The 19,493-nt window shown below is 39.3% G+C and overlaps 1 protein-coding gene and 1 pseudogene across 1 annotated transcript in view; one reads left to right on the top strand and one right to left on the bottom strand.

Moving 5' to 3' along the window:
• STARD9 (StAR related lipid transfer domain containing 9) overlaps positions 1-19,493 on the top strand; it is a 127,377-nt gene that overhangs the window by 44,694 nt on the left and 63,190 nt on the right. Inside the window, exons 4-6 of the mRNA XM_055088285.1 lie at positions 16,902-17,018; positions 18,514-18,546; positions 18,636-18,697. Coding sequence (XP_054944260.1) covers positions 16,902-17,018; positions 18,514-18,546; positions 18,636-18,697 — 212 coding nt within the window. The remainder of the gene's footprint in view (positions 1-16,901; positions 17,019-18,513; positions 18,547-18,635; positions 18,698-19,493) is intronic.
• On the bottom strand, positions 15,865-16,718 carry LOC102989157 (voltage-dependent anion-selective channel protein 1-like; annotated as a pseudogene).

Below are 19,493 nucleotides of genomic sequence, written 5' to 3'. Positions count from 1 at the left end.
GTGTATTCTTTTGTGTTTTTTTTTTTTTTTTCTGGTACGCGGGCCTCTCAGTGTTGTGGCCTCTTCCATTGTGGAGCACAGGTTCTGGACGCACAGACTCAGTGACCATGGCTCATGGGCCCAGCCGCTCCGCGGCATGTGGGATCCTCCCGGACCGGGGCACGAACCCGTGTCCCCTGCATCAGCAGGTGGATTCTCAACCACTGTGCCACAAGGGAAGCCTGCAAACCACTTTTGACACGTTTGATCAGTCATAGCGCTTTCTCCATACACTGCACAAATCTTTTTTTTTTTTTTTTTGTATTTCGGTTGCATTTTTACCTTGCTTGAAATAATAAAGCATAACATGCCAAAAATGTTGCTTTTTTCTTCCATCTTCAATATTAAAATGGCTACACAAAAATTCACCAATTTTGATAAGTCTTTTTCAAATGCACTGATATGACAGCTGTCACATAACAATCTAACAAAATTGTTTCGAATGAAGTTAAATACAACCAAGTGCTACTAGAGCTATCTTATGGAAAAAAACAAATGAACCTTTTGGCCAACCCAATGAAAGACCTGTACTTGGAAAGCTATAAGACACTGCTGAAAGAAATTGAAGATGACACAAACAGGTGGAAAGATATATCATGTTCATGGGTTGGAAGAATTAATATTGTTAAAATTACCCTACTACCCAAGGCAATCTATAGAGTCAACGCAATCCCTATCAAAATACCTATGGCGTTTTTCATAGAACTAGAATAAATCATTATAAAATTTGTATGGAAACACAAAAGACCCCAAATAGCCAAAGCAATTTTGAGAAAGAAGAACAGAGCTAGAGGTGTCATGCTCCCTGACTACTGGCTATACTACAAAGCTACAGTAATGAAAAGAGTATGGTACTGGTACAAAAACAGACACATAGCTCAGTGGAATAGAATACAGAGCCCAGAAATAAACCCACGCACTTATGATTAATTAATCTATGACAAAGGAGGCAATAATATTCAATGGGGAAGAGACAGTCTCTTCAGTAAGTGGTGATGGGAAAACTGGACAGCTACACATAAAAGAATGAAATTAGAACATTTTCCCACATCATGTACAAAAATAAACTAAAAATGGATTAAAGACCTAAATTTAAGATCAGAAACCATAAAAATCCTAGAAGAAAACATAGGCAAAACACTGACATAAATCATAGCAGTATTTTTTGATCCATATTCTAAGGCAGTGGAAACAAAAGCAAAAATAAACAAATGGGAACTAATTAAATTTAAAAGCTTTTGCACAGCAAAGGAAACCATTGACAAGACGAAAAGACAACCTACTGAGTGGGATAAAATATTTGCAAATGATATGACCGTTAAGGGGTTAACACCCAAAATATATAAATAGCTCATACAACTCAGTATAAAACAAACAAAAAACCAACCTGATTAAAAAATGGGCAAAAGACCTGAACAGGCATTTTTCCAAAGAAGACATACAGATGGCCAACAGGCACATGAAAATATGCTTAACATCACTAATCATCAGAGAAATGAAACTCAAAATCACAATGAGATATCATCTCACACCTGTCAGAGTGACTATCATCAATGACCACATATAACAAATGTTGGTAAAGATGTGGAGAAAAGGAAACCCTTGTACACTGTTGGTGGGAATGTAAATTGGTGCAGCCACTGTGGAAAACAGTATGGAGATTCCTCAAAAAACTAAAAATAGAATTACCATATGATCCAATATTCCACTCCTGGGTATATATCCAAAGAAAATGAAAACACTAATTTGAAAAGATGCATGCACTTCAGTGTTCATAAACAGCGTTATTTATAATAGCCAAGATATGGAAGCAACCTGAGTGTCCATCAACAGATGAATGGATAAAGAAGATGTGAGATATATATATATAATATATATATATTATATATATGTGTGTGTGTGTGTATGTGTGTGTGTGTGTATATATATATATATATATATATATATATATATATGTCATGGAATACTACTCAGTCATAAAAAAGAATGAAATCTTGCCGTTTGAAACAACATGGATGGACCTGGAGGATATTATGCTTAGTGAAATAAATAAGATAAAGACAAATACTATACATATCACTTATATGTGGAACCTAAAAAATAAAACAAACAAATGAATATAACAAAACAGAAACAAACTGGCACATATAGAGAACAAACTAGTGGTTACCAGTGGGGAGAGGTGAGGGGCAAGATAGGAGTAGGGGATTATGAGGTACAAACTACTATGTATAAAATAAATAAGCTACAAGGATATATTGTACAGCACAGGGAATATAGCCAATATTTTATAATAACCTTAAATGAAGTATAATCTGTAAAAATTTTTAATCACTATGTTGTACACCTGAAACTAATATGATATTGTAAATCAGCTATACCTCAATTTTTTTTGGCTAAGCCATGTGATATGTGGGATCTTAGTTCCCCAACCAGGGATTGAACCCGTACCCCTTGCAGTGGAAGTGCAGAGTTGTAACCACTGGACCGCCAGGGAAGTCCCATATACCTCAATTTTTTAAAAATGAAAGGAAAGAAAACCTTGTCCTTTGCATCACCCCAATATTTAGTCTTATCTTACAACATATCTGATTTTCTAAATTTCACCTGGACAGCCATGCATTTTCATTACTCGCAGCTTTACATGTGTTATTCATACTGCCTAGATAATCAACCTAATAATTAAAATCCTCCTCATGGCTGAGGCCCACTTCAGATGTTCCCTGTTTCATGAAGTCTTCCCTGCTTCTTCAGTTGAGTTCAGTTCTGTTGAATGTCTTCCTTTTGCTCTTCCAGGTCAACTCTTCATCGTTTTCTACCTTTTTCTGTGCCCCAAAGGCTGACCTGTTGGACTAATCATTGGGCTTCCTTGCCCTCTGGCTTGAGTTGGGGTTGAACGGTGGAGAGCTCTAGCAGATGAGAGGGAGAGGTTTCCTTCTGAGGGATTGGCTTGGTCTGGCCTCATCTGTTAAAGTCACAGCTCCTCTCAATGTGGTGCTCTCCGCATGGTTCTCTTCTTCCAGGTTTTGGTGAACGTTTTTCCCCCTTCGTCCATTTTGGCTCTGAGGTGGTGAATTTACAGGTACTGGTTCCAGGTTACTCCACTGTCCCTTGTGGTTTTCCTACTTCACACCCACACCTTTGTGAATAGTCTTTTTACTTAATTAAACCTGAATGATTCTAATTTGAATATACCATCTGTTTCTGTTCAGACCCTGATTGATATAGTGCCACAATGTGTTTCTTGTACCTGTAGTACATTTCATTTTACCTTTATGGTTATTTTTTAATTTGATTCAACAGGACTGCAAAATAAATATCTTATGCTTCATTAGCATTTTCATGTATTAAGCGTTTTCACATAATTTACTTCATTTGATTTTTACAATAAACTGTTTACAATAAATGTCCCTATTTTACTGATGAGGAAAAAGGAAACAAAGCACGTTACTCACACCAGCTCACACAGGTAGTAAGTGGCAGTGCTGGTATCTGTAGGAACCCAGGCCTGACTCAGAATCCAGGGTGCTTTCTGTTGTTGTATTTTTCCTTACATCTTTTTATTAAACTTAAAAAAATTTTTTGAAATGATCACAGATTTACAGAGAAGATGAAAGTACATTCAAAAAAATTTTTCCTGAACCATTTAAAGGTTGCCAACCTGTTACCCAGTTGCCCCAGATACTTGAGTGTGCAGTTCCTTATAGTAAAGGACATTCTTTAACATACCCACAATACAACCTTCAAAACTGGGAATTTAAATTGTTATATTACTACCGTCTAATCATTAGATCCCATTTGAGTTTTGCTGATTGTCCCAGTGATGTCCTTTATAGAAAAAGGATCTGGTTCAGAATCACTTGTTGCATTTAGCTGTCTTATGTCTGGTCTAATTCATTCTGGAATAGTTCCTCAGTTTTTCTTTGTATTCATAATCTTGACACTTTGGAAGATTATAGGTGAATTATTTTTAGAATGTTTCTTAATTTGGTTGTTCAGTATCTCCTCATGATTAGATTCAGATTATGCATCTTTGGTAGGAATATCACAGAGTTCACTTTGATTTCTTGATTAAGGTGGCGTCTTGCCAGGCTTCTCCACTGTAAAGTTACTCTTTTCCCTTCCTTGTAATATTCTGTCGAGAGGTACTTTGAAACACTATGTAAATATCCCATTCCTCATCAAACTTTCAAATTATTTACTTGTTTATATTTGTACTGACTCATGGTTTCCCATTTTATTCAGTGGATGACAGTCTGTTAGTATTATTGTTTGTTATGATGCTCAGATTGTTCCCATTAATGGGAAATGGCATTTAGCCAAGATCTGGGTGCTAGGTGTGATCATTGCTATTGAGATATCACTGTTCCTTGGTCTCCGCAGTAGAGTTAGACAAAGCTAGGGAATATATATTTGCATATACAGGTGTATATACACACACACGCACACAGTTCCATTATATCTATTTACTTATATTGAAACTCATGAGTTCTCACTGATTCTGATCAAATACCCTACAGTTGAAAGAAGGAAGTGTGAAGAGAGAACTTGAGTGCTAGATGGAAGTAAATGAAAAATAACCCAACCAACCTAGCAAATTTGTTTCAGGACAGGGGGTGCTTGACTAAGGAGAGTTGTGTTCACAGAATTTTGGAAATTGAGGGCTTACAAATAGTGAAGGTAACTCTTCTGCTTTTTTTCTTTGTGTTCCATACCACTAGGAATCATTGACCTTGAGCTGCAATTATAAATACTAGTTGCTACTGATATTTTCTAATGGGAATTTTGGATTTCATTCATCTCATTTTGGTATGAGAATAAGAAGATTGTCAATTGTTAAGAACTCTTTAAGTTAGTTGTGTCAGTTATGAACCTCTAAACTCAGAATTGTGAAAATGAATCGCAGAAATGTTTAAAATGCTTAAGTGTTTGAGGAATATAGGAATGAAAAGCAATACACAACAGGTTATATACTATGAATGACAATATACAATTTATATATTTGTAGAAAGATGGAAAAGTACAATAAAAATTTATTGTGCTTAGCAATGGCATTTGGTCAGTTATTTAATTTTTTTTACTCTTGGGATGTTATTTTCTTACTGATTTGGAACTGCTCATTATATTGCAATATTAAGTTGTAAATCTACATTGTAGATAATAAACGCCATTTGGAGAAGACAAGAAAATGAGATGGAAGTATTTTACATTTCAGTCTTTATTTTCCTTCTTTCTGCTAACTAACGCAATATAATGAATGCACTTGGATAAAGACTGAGTGCTTTGGTCTTTTCCAAGTGCCTCCTGGTGTTATGGTCATGACAGTAGCTGTAGGGTCAGAGAAACTTTAAGTGGGGACACTTGGGGAGATTCTTCAGGCCTATGTCATGGTTAAGAAAATTGCAGCTCTTCTGTCTCCTCTTCCCTCTATAGGTGGGAGCTCATGGATCCTTTAGCTTTCGGGGGGTTGTGAGAAGAGGGCTGTCTATCAGTCCCAAGCAGAAGATCCTAGAAAGACCCAGTTATATCCAGCCACGGAGTAATTTTCATTTTAGGGAGTGATATTCTCATACCACTAAAGGGTTGCATCGTGGGAATGGACCACTGCCACTATAGTTGGGCCTCTTTCATTGAGGCTAAGAACAGATAGCTGCTGATGTCTGTCCTTTTTGTACCCATACTTCCTTGTTCAAATAAGAGTAATAAAATAACTTCAGTGAAGGGTTGAGGCGGAGAGATTTGTTTGGCTGTTTCTGGGATTACTTGCCTGGATGTTTGTTATTCCTAAGGTGGGAGATCTTTAGTCCTTGGGATGAACTTTCCACAGTTGACAGCCAGGTATTAAGAGATGGCAAGTGGAGGTCTGAAGGTTTTTCAGGGAGAGTAAAGTGACCTAGTTCTGTTGTTTCACCCAGAATTCTGACTTCTTGAAGGATTGAAATGACAAGGATACATTTTAGATTTTGTGGTAGTGCAGTCCTGAGGTCACCGTCACTTAAGAGAGAAGGCCTTTATCTGGGGGACATTATTCAAAGAAGGGACTTACCTGAAAGCAAGTTTAAGACACAGGTTGAGTGCCACCTATGCTATGAAGATTTTTCTACCCCAGGCCACTGTCTTTTTTCCTTCTCCAAATATAATATTATGTCTACCCTTCATTCTTTTTCTACTATGTAAAAGTATTGAACTTTTTACTAACTCTGTGATCATTGTAGATCGAGACAGTATTTCAAATGCCTTTCAAATCTCCCACAGCGACCATGCAGTGCTAGGGCCCTGTTAGGAATTTAATAAATACTTGCTGCCAAGGTGAAGAGAAATCCAGTTCTGGGACCTGCCAGTCTCAAAACTGGTTTCTTTCAATATAATAAAAAAAGAAGCAGACTTACAGATATAGAGAACAAATTAGTGGTTATAGGGGTTGGGGGGGCATATAGGGGTGGGGGGATGGGAGGTACAAACTATTGGGTGTAAGATAAGCTACAAGGATGTATTGTACAACATGGGAAATATAGCCAATATTTTGTAATAACTGTAAATGGAATGTAACCTTTAAAAATTGTATAAAAAATTTAAAAATTAATTAAAAATAAGAAAAAGACTGGTTTCTTTCAGAATAATGATTCTTCTCACTCCTCATTGGGTATGGCATAGATTCCAGTTGGCCTTGTTTATCTTTACCTGCATTTCAAAATTTCTCTTGTAGTTTCTTTCTCCTCCTGTTCCTTGGAAACTGTTTAAACAGCAATTTCCATGGTATACATTGCGTGGATAGGGAAATATAGCCAATATTTTGTAATAACTGTAAATGGAATGTAACCTTTAAAAATTGTATAAAAAATTTAAAAATTAATTAAAAATAAGAAAAAGACTGGTTTCTTTCAGAATAATGATTCTTCTCACTCCTCATTGGGTATGGCATAGATTCCAGTTGGCCTTGTTTATCTTTACCTGCATTTCAAAATTTCTCTTGTAGTTTCTTTCTCCTCCTGTTCCTTGGAAACTGTTTAAACAGCAATTTCCATGGTATACATTGCGTGGATATACATATATGATATGAATAAATATGGGAAATAAATCTCTCTGTAGTTCACAGTGTAAAGTGGAGAAACCAAATAGGAATCTAGTTTCATCTGTCAAAGTCAAATATAGGCCGTTGCCTGTTTTCTCTGGAAAAATCTGCTACAAAAAAACAGGGGCAGGACCCAAATGATGTTGATTAACCCCTAGCTGGGCTTACAGTGGGAATGGACTGTGAACATTTGTACTGGGCAGAGACCCAAAGATCAGTGACCTGCAGTGGCGTTGAGGGACTGGCCTGACATTTATAAAGAGTGGAGAGCATTTCCTGATAATTTGTGGGGTTGTTTTGGTAAACCTGGCACAGATGAGGCTTTCTTTCCCTTCCTAGATACCTTGTTTGCTCTTTGGATAAGCTATAGCCAGGTGGACAGTGGGGCCTGGGCTGTGGCTTAGATAGACTTGGATACCTGATGGGTGGGGCTATAGCATGCTTTCCTACTGAGAAATTAAATAGAATTTTAAATTAAAATAGCAAGTTGTCTAATTATAAATATAGAGAAAACTGTACTTATGAGTATCATAAATAACTATAGTAAAATAAAAAATAAAAACAATTGGGTTCAGTTAGTATCCTCATTGTATTCAAGTATTCCTAATTACTATATTTACGTCAGAATTTAAGACCTGAAAGGGACATTAGATATTATCTAGGAATAGAACAAAAGTCTGAAAGAGTAAGCTGTACACCAAAATGTTAACAATGGTTATCTCTAAATGGTGGGAATATTTTTATCAGCATTTTCTGTTTTTTTTTCTATTTTAAATATATTTATTTATGTAATAAAACATTATAAGAATACTTCTCATGGTGAATACTCAAATACTGATCCTTGTCAATAAAGATGACAACTATTACTGCATTAAGTAGCAGTGTTACTAAAAGGGAAAAAAAAGTCTTCTAGTACAATCATTTTAACAGTGGAGTTATAGACCAAGAGAGATACGTGATGTTTAAAATCCATTTAGATGGAATACATCATAGAATTTAAAGCTGTTTTCTCATAAATATTTCTTAGGTAAATTAACAACTGGTGAAGAATTTCTTTTCTGTGTGAAAATCATAGTTTATAATAGCAATTTCATTTTATAATAGAAATGTATGGGTCAAAAGGTACAAATTTCCAGCTATAAAATGAATAAGTCATGGGGATATGATGTACAGCATGGTGACTATAGTTAATAATACTGTATTGCATATTTGAAAGTAGCTAGGTGGGTGGATTGTGAAAGATCACAGCAGGAGAAAAAAATTTTTAACTGTGTATGGTGATGGATGTTAACTAGATTTATTGTGATCATTTTTTTTAAAATAAATTTATTTATTTATTTTTGGCTGAGTTGGGTCTTTGTTGCTGTGTGCAGGCTTTCTCTAGTTGCAGCGAGTGGTGGCTACTCTTCGTTGAGGTGCGCGGGCTTCTCATTGCTGTGGCTTCTCTTGTTACGGAGCACGGGCTCTAGGTGTGCAGGCTTCAGTAGTTGTGGTACATGGGCTCAGTAGTTGTGGCTCGCAGGCTCCAGAGCACAGACTCAGTAGTTGCGGCACATGGGCTTAGTTGCTCCGCGGCATGTGGGATCTTCGTAGCTAGGTGGGTGGATTGTGAAAGATCACAGCAGGAGAAAAAAATTTTTAACTGTGTATGGTGATGGATGTTAACTAGATTTATTGTGATCATTTTTTTTAAAATAAATTTATTTATTTATTTTTGGCTGAGTTGGGTCTTTGTTGCTGTGTGCAGGCTTTCTCTAGTTGCAGCGAGTGGTGGCTACTCTTCGTTGAGGTGCGCGGGCTTCTCATTGCTGTGGCTTCTCTTGTTACGGAGCACGGGCTCTAGGCGTGCAGGCTTCAGTAGTTGTGGTACATGGGCTCAGTAGTTGTGGCTCGCAGGCTCCAGAGCACAGACTCAGTAGTTGCGGCACATGGGCTTAGTTGCTCCGCGGCATGTGGGATCTTCCTGGACCAGGACTCGACCCCGTGTCCCCTGCATTGGCAGACGGATTCTTAACCATTGCGCCACCATGGAAGCCCTGTGGTGATCATTTTGCGGTATATAGAAATGTTGAATCATTATGTTATATACCTGAAACTAATATGTCAGTTATACCTCAATTTTTTAAAAAGCCTGGGAAAAAAGAGAAATGTATGAAGCCTCTCTGTGGGAAAGCATTAAGGGTTAAGAACTTCATGTATTTTATTGGCTTGGTAACCTCTACATGATTTTCATACTTATAGAAGGGAAAGAATGATCCTTAGGCCCTAGCAAAACCGATAAGACATGAAGAAAGAGTTTAAATTTTTTTTTACGTTAATGGTTTCTGAAGATTTTTTAGAAATGAATATTTAATAGGATGGAAGGTAGAAATTTTTTAAAAAGTATCTATGTGAAGTTGGGGCATATTAACTATGGTGTCTGTATTCGGATATCTGTTTTCCAAAAGTCCATGGTTCTTTTGAAGTACATGGGAGTACCAGAGAGAATGTTAACTCTTTTGAGTACTCCTTATACCAAAAAATGGAAAAAAATAAAGTGTAGTAACAACAACAAAAACTAGCACAGTAAAGTGCTTACTTTGTGCCATTGTTCGTAAAGTTTTACATGTATTTACACAGTTAATCCTCTCAAAAACCCTGTGAGTTTTAGGTGCTTTTTAATCTCCATTTCACAGGTGAGGAAGCTGAGGGAAGGTTACTTGCCCCAGGAACCAGGTTTTGAATCTGTTAAGTTGCGAAGCCTGTGTTCTTAACCATTAAACTACAAGTGTAGCTGTTTAGAGGAAGGCAAATTATTCTAAGCCCTTTCCCCAACTCCAGGCCCCATTGTTATATTTTGTACATGAATACTCTCTTCAAATGATAGGCCCTGAACCCTAGTTTTCTGTCCTGCTGCCACAAGTTTGGAGATAGGATGGGTCAGTAGATCCACAAATAGTACCAGCTGTAACTCACGGTCTCTGTGTGATGAGAAGTAAAAGTAAGTACAACTCTGGGCTACTTAAAGTTTTCCTAAGCAACTAACAGCATTAGTGAAAACATATGTTTGAATAGTTTCCAGAGTTGTCTAGAATTATTTTCCAGTTTAAAGATGCCTACTAACACACAGTTTTTAGATTTATTTTTAACTAACATTTTTATTTTTCCCTCCTTGAAATGTCCCTCTTACTTCTCACTTATCAACAATTTTTTTTAATAGTCATTTATTTAGGCTGCATCAGGTCTTAGTTGCAGTACGCGGGATCTTCGTTGCGGTATGCGGGATCTTTTTTAGTTGCGGCACGCAACATGCTTGTGGGATCTAGTTCCCCCCACCAGGGATCGAACTTGAGGCCCCTGCATTGGGAGCATGGAGTCTTACCCACTGGACCACCAGGGAAGTTCCAACAATTTCTGATACCTGTATTTCAAATCAATATTTATTTCATCATTTTGAACCCTTTTTCATCCTAAATTGAAATTGCAGTTTTTGTTGTTGTTGTTATGAGTCTACTTGGGGCTCAGAGAACATAGTATATAATATAAAGAACTACAGAGCTACCAAAAACAAGCAAACAAACAAACAAAAAATCTATCAGTGAAAAGTTCCTTTAGGAAAATACAGCGCAACTATTATTCTTGGACCTTAAACAGTCATTATGAAATCTCCAGAGACATAGTTGATTCTAACTGCTTTTGAGAAGGGTATGTCTGCTAAATGTCGCTGATATCAGGGAAGTCCATTCCTTGAGATTTATCTTGTGGATCTTCTTTTTAAAAAATAAACCTTATGGGGCTTCCCTGGTGGCGCAGTGGTTGAGAGTCCACCTGCTGATGGTTTATTTGTTAGAGCAGTTTTAGGTTTACAGAAAAATTGAGCACAAAGTGCAGAGAGATCCCATATACCTCCTGCCCCCAAACTATCACCATTGCACACTATTGTGGTACATTCGTTGCAGTTGGTGAACCTACATTAACTGATATATCATCTAATGTCCATAGTTTATATTAGGGTTCATTTTTGGTTTTGTTCATTCTTGGGTTTGACAAATGTATAGTGACATGTATACACCATTATAATATCATAGAGAGTAGTTTCAGTGCCCTAAAAATCCTCTGCACTCCACCTGTCATCTGTCCCTCCCCCAACCCCTCCCAATCACTGATCTTTTTACTGTCTCCATAGTTTTACCTTTTCCAGAAATTCATATAGTTGGAATCATACAGTAAGTAGCCTTTTTTTTTTTTTTTTTTTTTTTTTTTTTTGTGGTATGCGGGCCTCCCTCTGTTGTGGCCTCTCCCGTTGCGGAGCACAGGCTCCGGACGCGCAGGCTCAGCGGCCATGGCTCACGGGCCCAGCCGCTCCGCGGCATGTGGGATCCTCCCAGGCCGGGGCGCGAACCCGGTTCCCCTGCATCGGCAGGCGGACGCGCAACCACTGCGCCACCAGGGAAGCCCAAGTAGCCTTTTCAGATTGGCTTCTTTCACTTAGCAATGTACATTAAGTTTCCTCCATGTTTTTTCATGGCATGATAGCTCATTTCTTTTTAGCACTGAATAATCCTGTCGTCTGGATGTACTACAGTTTATACATTCACCTATTGAAGGACACCTTGGTTGCTTCCAAGTTTTGGCAATTATGAATAAAGCTTCTGTAAACATCTGTGTGCAGCTTTTTGTGTGGATATGTTTTCAGCCCCTTTGAGTAAATACCAAGGAGCACGCTTGCCACATTGTATGTTAAGAATGATATGTTTAAATGGGATATTACTCAGCCATAAAAAGAAACGAAATTGAGTTATTTGTAGTGAGGTGGATGGACCTAGAGTCTGTCATACAGAGTGAAGGAAGTCAGAAAGAGAAAAACAAATACTGTATGCTAACACATATATATGGAATCTAAGAAAAAAAGTGGTTCTGAAGAACCTAGGTGCAGGACAGGAATAAAGACGCAGATTTAGAGAATGGACTTGAGGACACAGGGAGGAGGGGAAAGGGTAAGCTGGGATGAAGTGAGAGAGTGGCATGGACTTATATATACTACCAAATGTAAAATAGATATCTAGTGGGAAGCAGCTGCATAGCACAGGGAGATCAGCTCAGTGCTTTGTGACCACCTAGAGGGGTGGGATAGGGAGGGTGGGAGGAAGACGCAAGAGGGAGGAGATATGGGGTTATATGTATACGTATAGCTGATTCACTTTGTTATAAAGCAGAAACTAACACACCATTGTAAAGCAATTATACTCCAATAAAGATGTTAAAAGAAAAAAGAATAGTATGTTTAGTTTTATAAATAAAACCACAAAAAACTGGCAAAATGTCTTCCAGTGTCTGTACCATTCTGCATTCCCGCCAACAGTGAATGAGATTTCCTATTGCTCCATATCCTTGTCAGCATTTGGTGTTGTCAGTGTATTGGATTCTGGCTATTCTAACAGGTGTGTGGTGGTATCTCCTTGTTTTAATTTGCAACCCTAATGACATATGATGTTGAACATCAAAAATTCTGGTTCCTAGATTCAGTTGCCCTTAGGAAATGAGTATTGCTAGGGATTTGGGTTTGGGCTTCAGGTGTTGTGAGTCCCAGTACAGAAGCATCCAGTGGACTATCCCCTATCTAGCGAATCCTTAAAAAGACTGGAAGTGCTGTGTCACATAAAATTAACCTGTCTGTTGAATGCTTTCTTCTATTCATATTCCAGAAAAAATAAAGTTACACTGCTCATCTCTCCTCCTGAACTGGACCCTCTAGCTTTAGATTGCCTTTTGGTGATTTATTTTAGCTTTCAAACTGTTCTTGGTATTCACATTGAGCTGTTTCCATCTGCTTCATTATAATACCACAGTCAGAGTGAACGACGGTATCATCTGGCTCTGCTGTGCTCTATTTAGGGCTGTGTTTTTCCTAGAATTTATGATGAGCTAAGCCTCACAGTTCTTGAAGAATGAAATCTTAACTTTCTACCAGTTCCACATTTGGAACCTACTAGTTTTGCTTGTTCACATCTTTTACTGTTGAGTGAAAATGGTATTTCAAAGATGTTTTTCATAAAATTTCCATGTGATTATTTGAATTTGGATAAAGACATGGGCAGAGTAACATTCTGTTGTCTTCCTTTACAATCCACTGAGCTCATTCTGCTCTGCTGTGTGAGTGGTGGGAAGAAATAACACTTTCACTAGATGTGGCCTTGCTCTGTCTGCACCTCTGTTTCCACTTTCTGCTGGAGCACTAGAAAGAAAGGTTGAGATTTGGGGAACATTTCCAACTAGTAAATGGGTGGCAGCCAACTCAAGTGGTCTGGTGAAGAGAAATAACCTCTCCTTCCTTCAGTCCCTGGGAATTTTACCAAGACAGATGTCAGGAGGCAAAGAGAACTCTGCCCAGTTTTCAGTTTTGCTAATAGAGAGGTGAATGAATGGCGAGTACAGAGCTGGGAGGGAGATTGGGGAAGGGGGTGGGAATGGTCCAAGGTCCAAATCTTTCACCACTCCCTGGGTTATTTTGGCCCTATGCCTGAATATTAGAAGCACTAAAAAACAAACAAAAACGTAAATAGATCATTGTCAAGAAGCATAACTATAGCTGCTAAAACAGAATAGGGTAGTATAGTCTTAGGTCAGCAACTGCTATCTTCGTTCCCATGGTCCCAAGTTACGTGTGTTATCTCACTTAGTCTTCACAACAAACCTGTGATATAGTTACAGAATATCCACTTTACTGGGAAAGAAACTGAGGCTTACAAATTTTAAGTAAAATTCTGTGGGACCATACAAATTTGTATGGTCCCACAGCTATGAACCATAAGAACAATATTCCGATTGGGAACCAATTTGGAACCGTATCAGGAGATTCACAGAATTTAAGGGAAAGTAGAAAAATGAGCAGGAAACCATGGGGCCCTAGGTAGTAGGGAAGGCACGCAAAGCCATATCACAGAATAGTCTGATTTGAGCACCACACTTGGCACTTGTATGTTCAGGATGTAGAACTGATGGACTCTCGATGCCAACAAGGAGAATTTATTCCTGTGTTTTTGTGTCATTCTTTGAAAATTCAAGTGCAAACACCTAGTTGGCGGGCCTCATTTCACATGTTCGTGTTCTAGCCACCAGGAGGTGGAGAGGGTTTCCTGGACTATTTGGCTTCCATCGGGGTGGGGAGGGTGGGGCCCTGCTTCCGACCAAGACTGACACAATCACGTTCCCCCCTCAGATGGGAAGAGTATTTGGGTACTGAGCAGCAGCAATACAAAGGGTAAATGCCCACCATCCCAGCTGTGTATGCAGATGTCCATGTGGCATTCTGCTGAGGACTGGTTCAGCTGGAAGCTATGCCTTCCCCATAAGCCAGGCTGTTTTGTCCTGAGGCTGGGTCTGCCTGACAGAGTCCAACAGGACTTTCAGACACTATACAAAGTATAGGGGTTTTCATAGGAGGACCTCTGGATGTTTCTGATTCATTAAAGCTGACCACTACAGAGATGAGACAGTGGAAGCAGTCAGCTGTTAGGATCAGTCTGAAGAGGCAGCATGTAGAAAAGGGCCCCATAGGGAAAACTCCTCCCTAACTTCTGGGCTTAAGTGATTCTCAGTGTGATGTCTTGAGACTCTGAATTTGTGTGACATGTTACTGGGCAGTATTTCATTGTAGCTTTACCTGATTAACCATATTAAACTTTTTTTTTGGTAATGGGAAGGAAAAAGAATTAATGTACATGGTTTTTCTTTACTAATTTGCTTGCATGTCTTTGCCCTTCTCCCAGACTCTTTTTGCCTTAAGGTTAGGGACCATATATATCAATTTTGTGTCTTTAATGTTTAGCCTTGTGCCTGGCATACAGTAAGCACTTTGGAAAATATTTGACTGACTAACTGAATGAATGAATTTTCCTTAGCAATCTTTTTTTTTTAAGGTTTCAATATTTTATTCAAGTTTTATTTTTAAGTGATGTTAATTATAGCATTTGAAGGGGAGGAACTAATTCCACACAAAATGGAAGACTCTAAAACGTACCCATTAAACTGCTAAAAAATAAACTGAGTGGCGAGAATACATCAGAAGTTCAGTTTAGATTCTGAGTGTTGTCCCCATGGGATTACAGTTACAGAGATTCTTCCCAGCTTGCAGCTGGAGCTCTTAGAAGCTATTTCATACTCTGGTGCAAGGGCAAAAAAACACAACATGAGAAAAAAACACAATTAAGTCCAGAATTATTGGCTTCATCACATCTGCCTTCTCCACCCCAAAATGGCACAAAAGAAACAGCTACCACACCCCACAGACTACTTTTGGTGTAAAAGAGGTGATGGATTGGGGTAGAAAAAGTCCCTGCCTAAAAAAGTCCCTTTCAGATGAGTTTGTATACACCATCAAAGAGCCTCTCCTCAATCAGGGTAGGAAACCAAGGTTCAATTCTCAGGAAGTCACAGTTTCATTCATTTACTCAATACGAATTTACAAATTACAAAGTCCCTGCAAATTATCATCTTCCCCTTGCAGCCATTTCTAGGTAAAAAAGAAACCTGACATCTCTAGAGGGGCCAGCAAGCTCCCCCTCAAGTCTGCAGCTGAAAGGACCTTTTTTGAAATTGGGTTTCTTCTGTACCTCTGCAAGGGTAACACCCTAAAGCTGAATCATCTTTAACCTGGAAGTCTAACATGATATTTAGCGATACTTGCATCCCAGACATAACAACATTAAAAGGTACACTAAATTCTGAAGGTAGCTATGCTGCAAAATAGTTTAAAATTAAATGATTGTATTCATTTATGCTTGAAACTCCAGTCCTAGACCAAGTTTGTGGCCACCAGCGTTGACATTCTTGCCATCCAGCAGAACTGACAGTGTCAGTTTGATACCTGGCTTTAGGGTCTGAGTATATCCTAACCCTATCAGGCTGGAGCTATTCACTTTGGCCAAGAAGCAGGCCTCAGGGTCGATCTGCTACTTGGCTGTTATTCTGAATTGAGTGTTACTGTTTCCTGATGTCCAGGCCAGATTAACAGCAGTCTCCAACTTGTTCACTTTCTGATAAATGGAGCCGCCAAACTCTGTCCCATCATTTACATTAGTGTGAAGCTGGAACTCATGCGTCTTGTAGCCAACTGCAAAGTTGCTCTGGGTCACTCAAGACTTTGCAGTCTCAAAATTCACCTGGTAGCCAGCCAGCCAGCCCTCATAACCCAGCACCAGAGCACCCTGGATGGAAGGCCCGGCAATGTCAAAATCGACATCACAATCCAGGTTGATATGTTCCCACTTGTACCCTGTCTTGATTTTAGCATTTTTTTTGCCCAGTGTTTGGTGAGAAGGGTGAATCGAAGGTCAGCTTCAGGCCACATGCAAGCTGATCTTCCACAGTAATCTCCGTGCGTAGTGTGTTGTCAGTGTTCCATTTCTCCGTAAACGTTAGACCATATTTGGTCCATCTGTACTTGCTTTCCAGACTGCCTGTCACTTTGGTGGTCTCGGTGTTGGCTGAACCTGAGCTTGTAAATTCCAGTCCATTCTCAGATTTTGTTTTCAAATCAAGTTTTATTAAGCCAAATCCATAGCCCTTGGTGAAGACATCCCTGGCAGATTTGCCAAGATCAGCATACGTGGGAGGCACAGCCATCTTCTGCTCAGAAGTGGTGGCAGTCAGCAATCTTTTTCTGAAACTGAATTGATTCTCATAAAACAGTGGGGAATTTATCGTCATGGATGTTTGAAACATTTTATATTATTTTAGGTTAAAAAATAATTTAAAAGCTGCTGTGGGAAGAAGGACCAGAGTGACATGCTCTCTATTTTTATTGTTATAGGTGTTCCAGGATTTGGGGACTGAAGTACTGTCTGGAGCTGCCAAAGGCTACAACATATGCCTTTTTGCCTATGGGCAGACAGGCTCTGGGAAGACATACACCATGCTGGGCACCCCAGTGAGTATTGGGATTGGAATGCAGTATTTTCCTAAAGCCACAGGAAGCCTGAATCTTGCATTGTCCTTGCCGCTGAGAGAGGATGTGAGTTTCATAGTCAGTCAACTTCAGTAAGATTTAATGGGTCCTATTCTATATTAAGAATGTGTTTCTTCAGACTCACAGACTTAGAGAACAAATTTATGGTTACCGGGGGGTGGGGGGAAGGGTGGGGTGAGGGATAGTTAGGGAGTTTGGGATTGACATGTACACAGTGCTATATTTCAAATGGATAACCAACAAGGACCTACTGTATAGCACAGGGAACTCTGCTCAGTATTATGTAACAACCTAAATGGGAAAAGAATTTGAAAAAGGATACATGTATATCTATAACTGAATCACTCTGCTGTACACCTGGAACTCACACAATATTATTAATCAGCTATATAACTTTTTATAAAATAAGTTAAAAAAAAGAATGTTTCTCAGCACTTTAATTGAAAGGTAAACTTTGAATAATTAGCCCCTCTTTATTACTCCCTGAAGAACCTTAGAGTTTTGCAATTCCCTTTGATGACACAGACCTTGTCAGTCCTTCTGAATTTCTCATATCATTTCCAAGTTCATCACCTGTAGCTTTTTAACACCTTTGGTGTAGACAAGTCCCAGACTGAGTGTTAAGTGCTGGCTAAGGCCATGTGGATATGGGGCTACGTGTGTGTTTAATCTGAGTGTTCAGAAGGAAACAGGAGAACCAGCTACTGGGATGGGAGCTTTCAAAAGTGTGTAGGACTTATGAGAGCCTTCCTTTATCATGGAAAATTGGGAGGGTAGAGTTCCTTAAGAATACCTCTTTGTTTTAGGCTTAGAAGTACCCTGGTGAGATGAACTGGTAGGGCAGGTGACAAATAACACCACACAGGGACATCCTCTAGGACGTTATTCCTCCTGAAAGATTATCCCTGCTGCCGTGGGCCCAGATCATTGCTTACTGCGTCCATGTTTAGCCTGATTTTATAGATTTTAAATTAAAAGAAGAAAATGCCCAATAACCCAGGGGTGTAAAGCCCTTAACCTGAGTATAAGTTAGCACTGGATCCAAGATGAAAAAAGAAGCCGCTTCTCTATAAATGTGTGTTTTGAACACCCATGTACTCTAGTCCTCCTGTGTGTGCAGGGTTAGGAGATAGGGTTCTGGGAGGGACCACCATGGTAAAGTGGATTCATCCAAGAAGGATGTAACCTTCTCTGCATGAAAGTATGTACGTGGGTTTGCTAGCTTCTTCTCTCTTCCTTCTTATGGTGGTGATCTGCCTCTCATCTGGTACATTCCTCCCATGAGAGTCTCCTGAGAGCACTGGCAAATAGAGTCTTCCACATACCGCCGGGGACACTGCCTGAAGTGAAGAGGCTAGCACAAGGAGCCCATCCCTGCTGAGGGTGGGCCCTGGGTGTTGGGGGGAGAGCATCACCGTGAGTGTACAGTAATGCTTTCTTCTCTTCTGTTCTCCAGGCCTCTGTTGGGCTGACACCACGGATATGTGAGGTATAGACTCTCTTTTGACTGGATCCCCTCAAAGTAGGTCTTCTTTGTACACTCCCTTCAGTGAAACTCCAACCCTCTGGTTTGTGCAGGGTCTCTTTGTCAGGGAGGAAAACTGTGCCCCACTGCCTTCCTCCTGCAGAATAAAAGTAAGGTAAGAACCTGTCAGGCTCTGCAGCCTGAAGTGTTTCTGTTTCCACTCCAGAGCTGTCCTCTCCGCTTCCAGAGCCGCCCAGAGGAATGGAGAAAAGGCACAGCAGAAATATCTTGCAGTACAAGATGATAATCTTACTTAGGTTTTAGGTTGTAGGAAACTGAGTTCCTATCCTCAGGCTTAACAAGCTGGCATCTCCGTGGACCAGCTTCCCCTGGCTAGCTGGTTTCCTTTCCTTTATTTTCTGTACAGTTTCATACTAGCTTTTGGGATTTCTGTTCCAGCCCTGTCCTGGGTTGCTCTCCAGGTCAGTAGTTCCCAAACTCTAGTTCCTAGACTAGTGCTGGCTACCCCAAAGTGACGTTTTAACCAGTCTGAACTGTAAATGTTGCCGGAAGGTTACCAATTGCCCTTAATTCTCTGTATTCTTTTTATTTTTTTTTTTTTTTTTGGTGTTCAATGTCCTCGTTTAAAAACATGAGACATAATTCACATACCATAAAATTCACTTTTAAAGAATATATTTCAATGATTTTTTTTTTTTTTTTTTATTTACAAGGTTGTTCAACCATCATCACTATCTAATTACATAACATTTTCATTACCCTAAAAAGAATAACTGTCTGTCTGGGTTTTTTTGGTTTTGTTTTTTATAAATTTATTTATTTATTTATTTTTGGCTGCGTTGGGTCTTTGTTGCTGTGCGTGGTCTTTCTCTAGTTGCGGTGAGCGGGGGCTACTCTTCATTGCGGTGCATGAGCTTCTCATTGCAGTGGCTTCTCTTGTTGCAGAGCAC

Source organism: Physeter macrocephalus, chromosome 11 (assembly GCF_002837175.3).
Source record: "Physeter macrocephalus isolate SW-GA chromosome 11, ASM283717v5, whole genome shotgun sequence".
Lineage (NCBI taxonomy): Eukaryota > Metazoa > Chordata > Mammalia > Artiodactyla > Physeteridae > Physeter > Physeter macrocephalus.
This window is presented reverse-complemented; position numbering and strand designations above follow the sequence as displayed.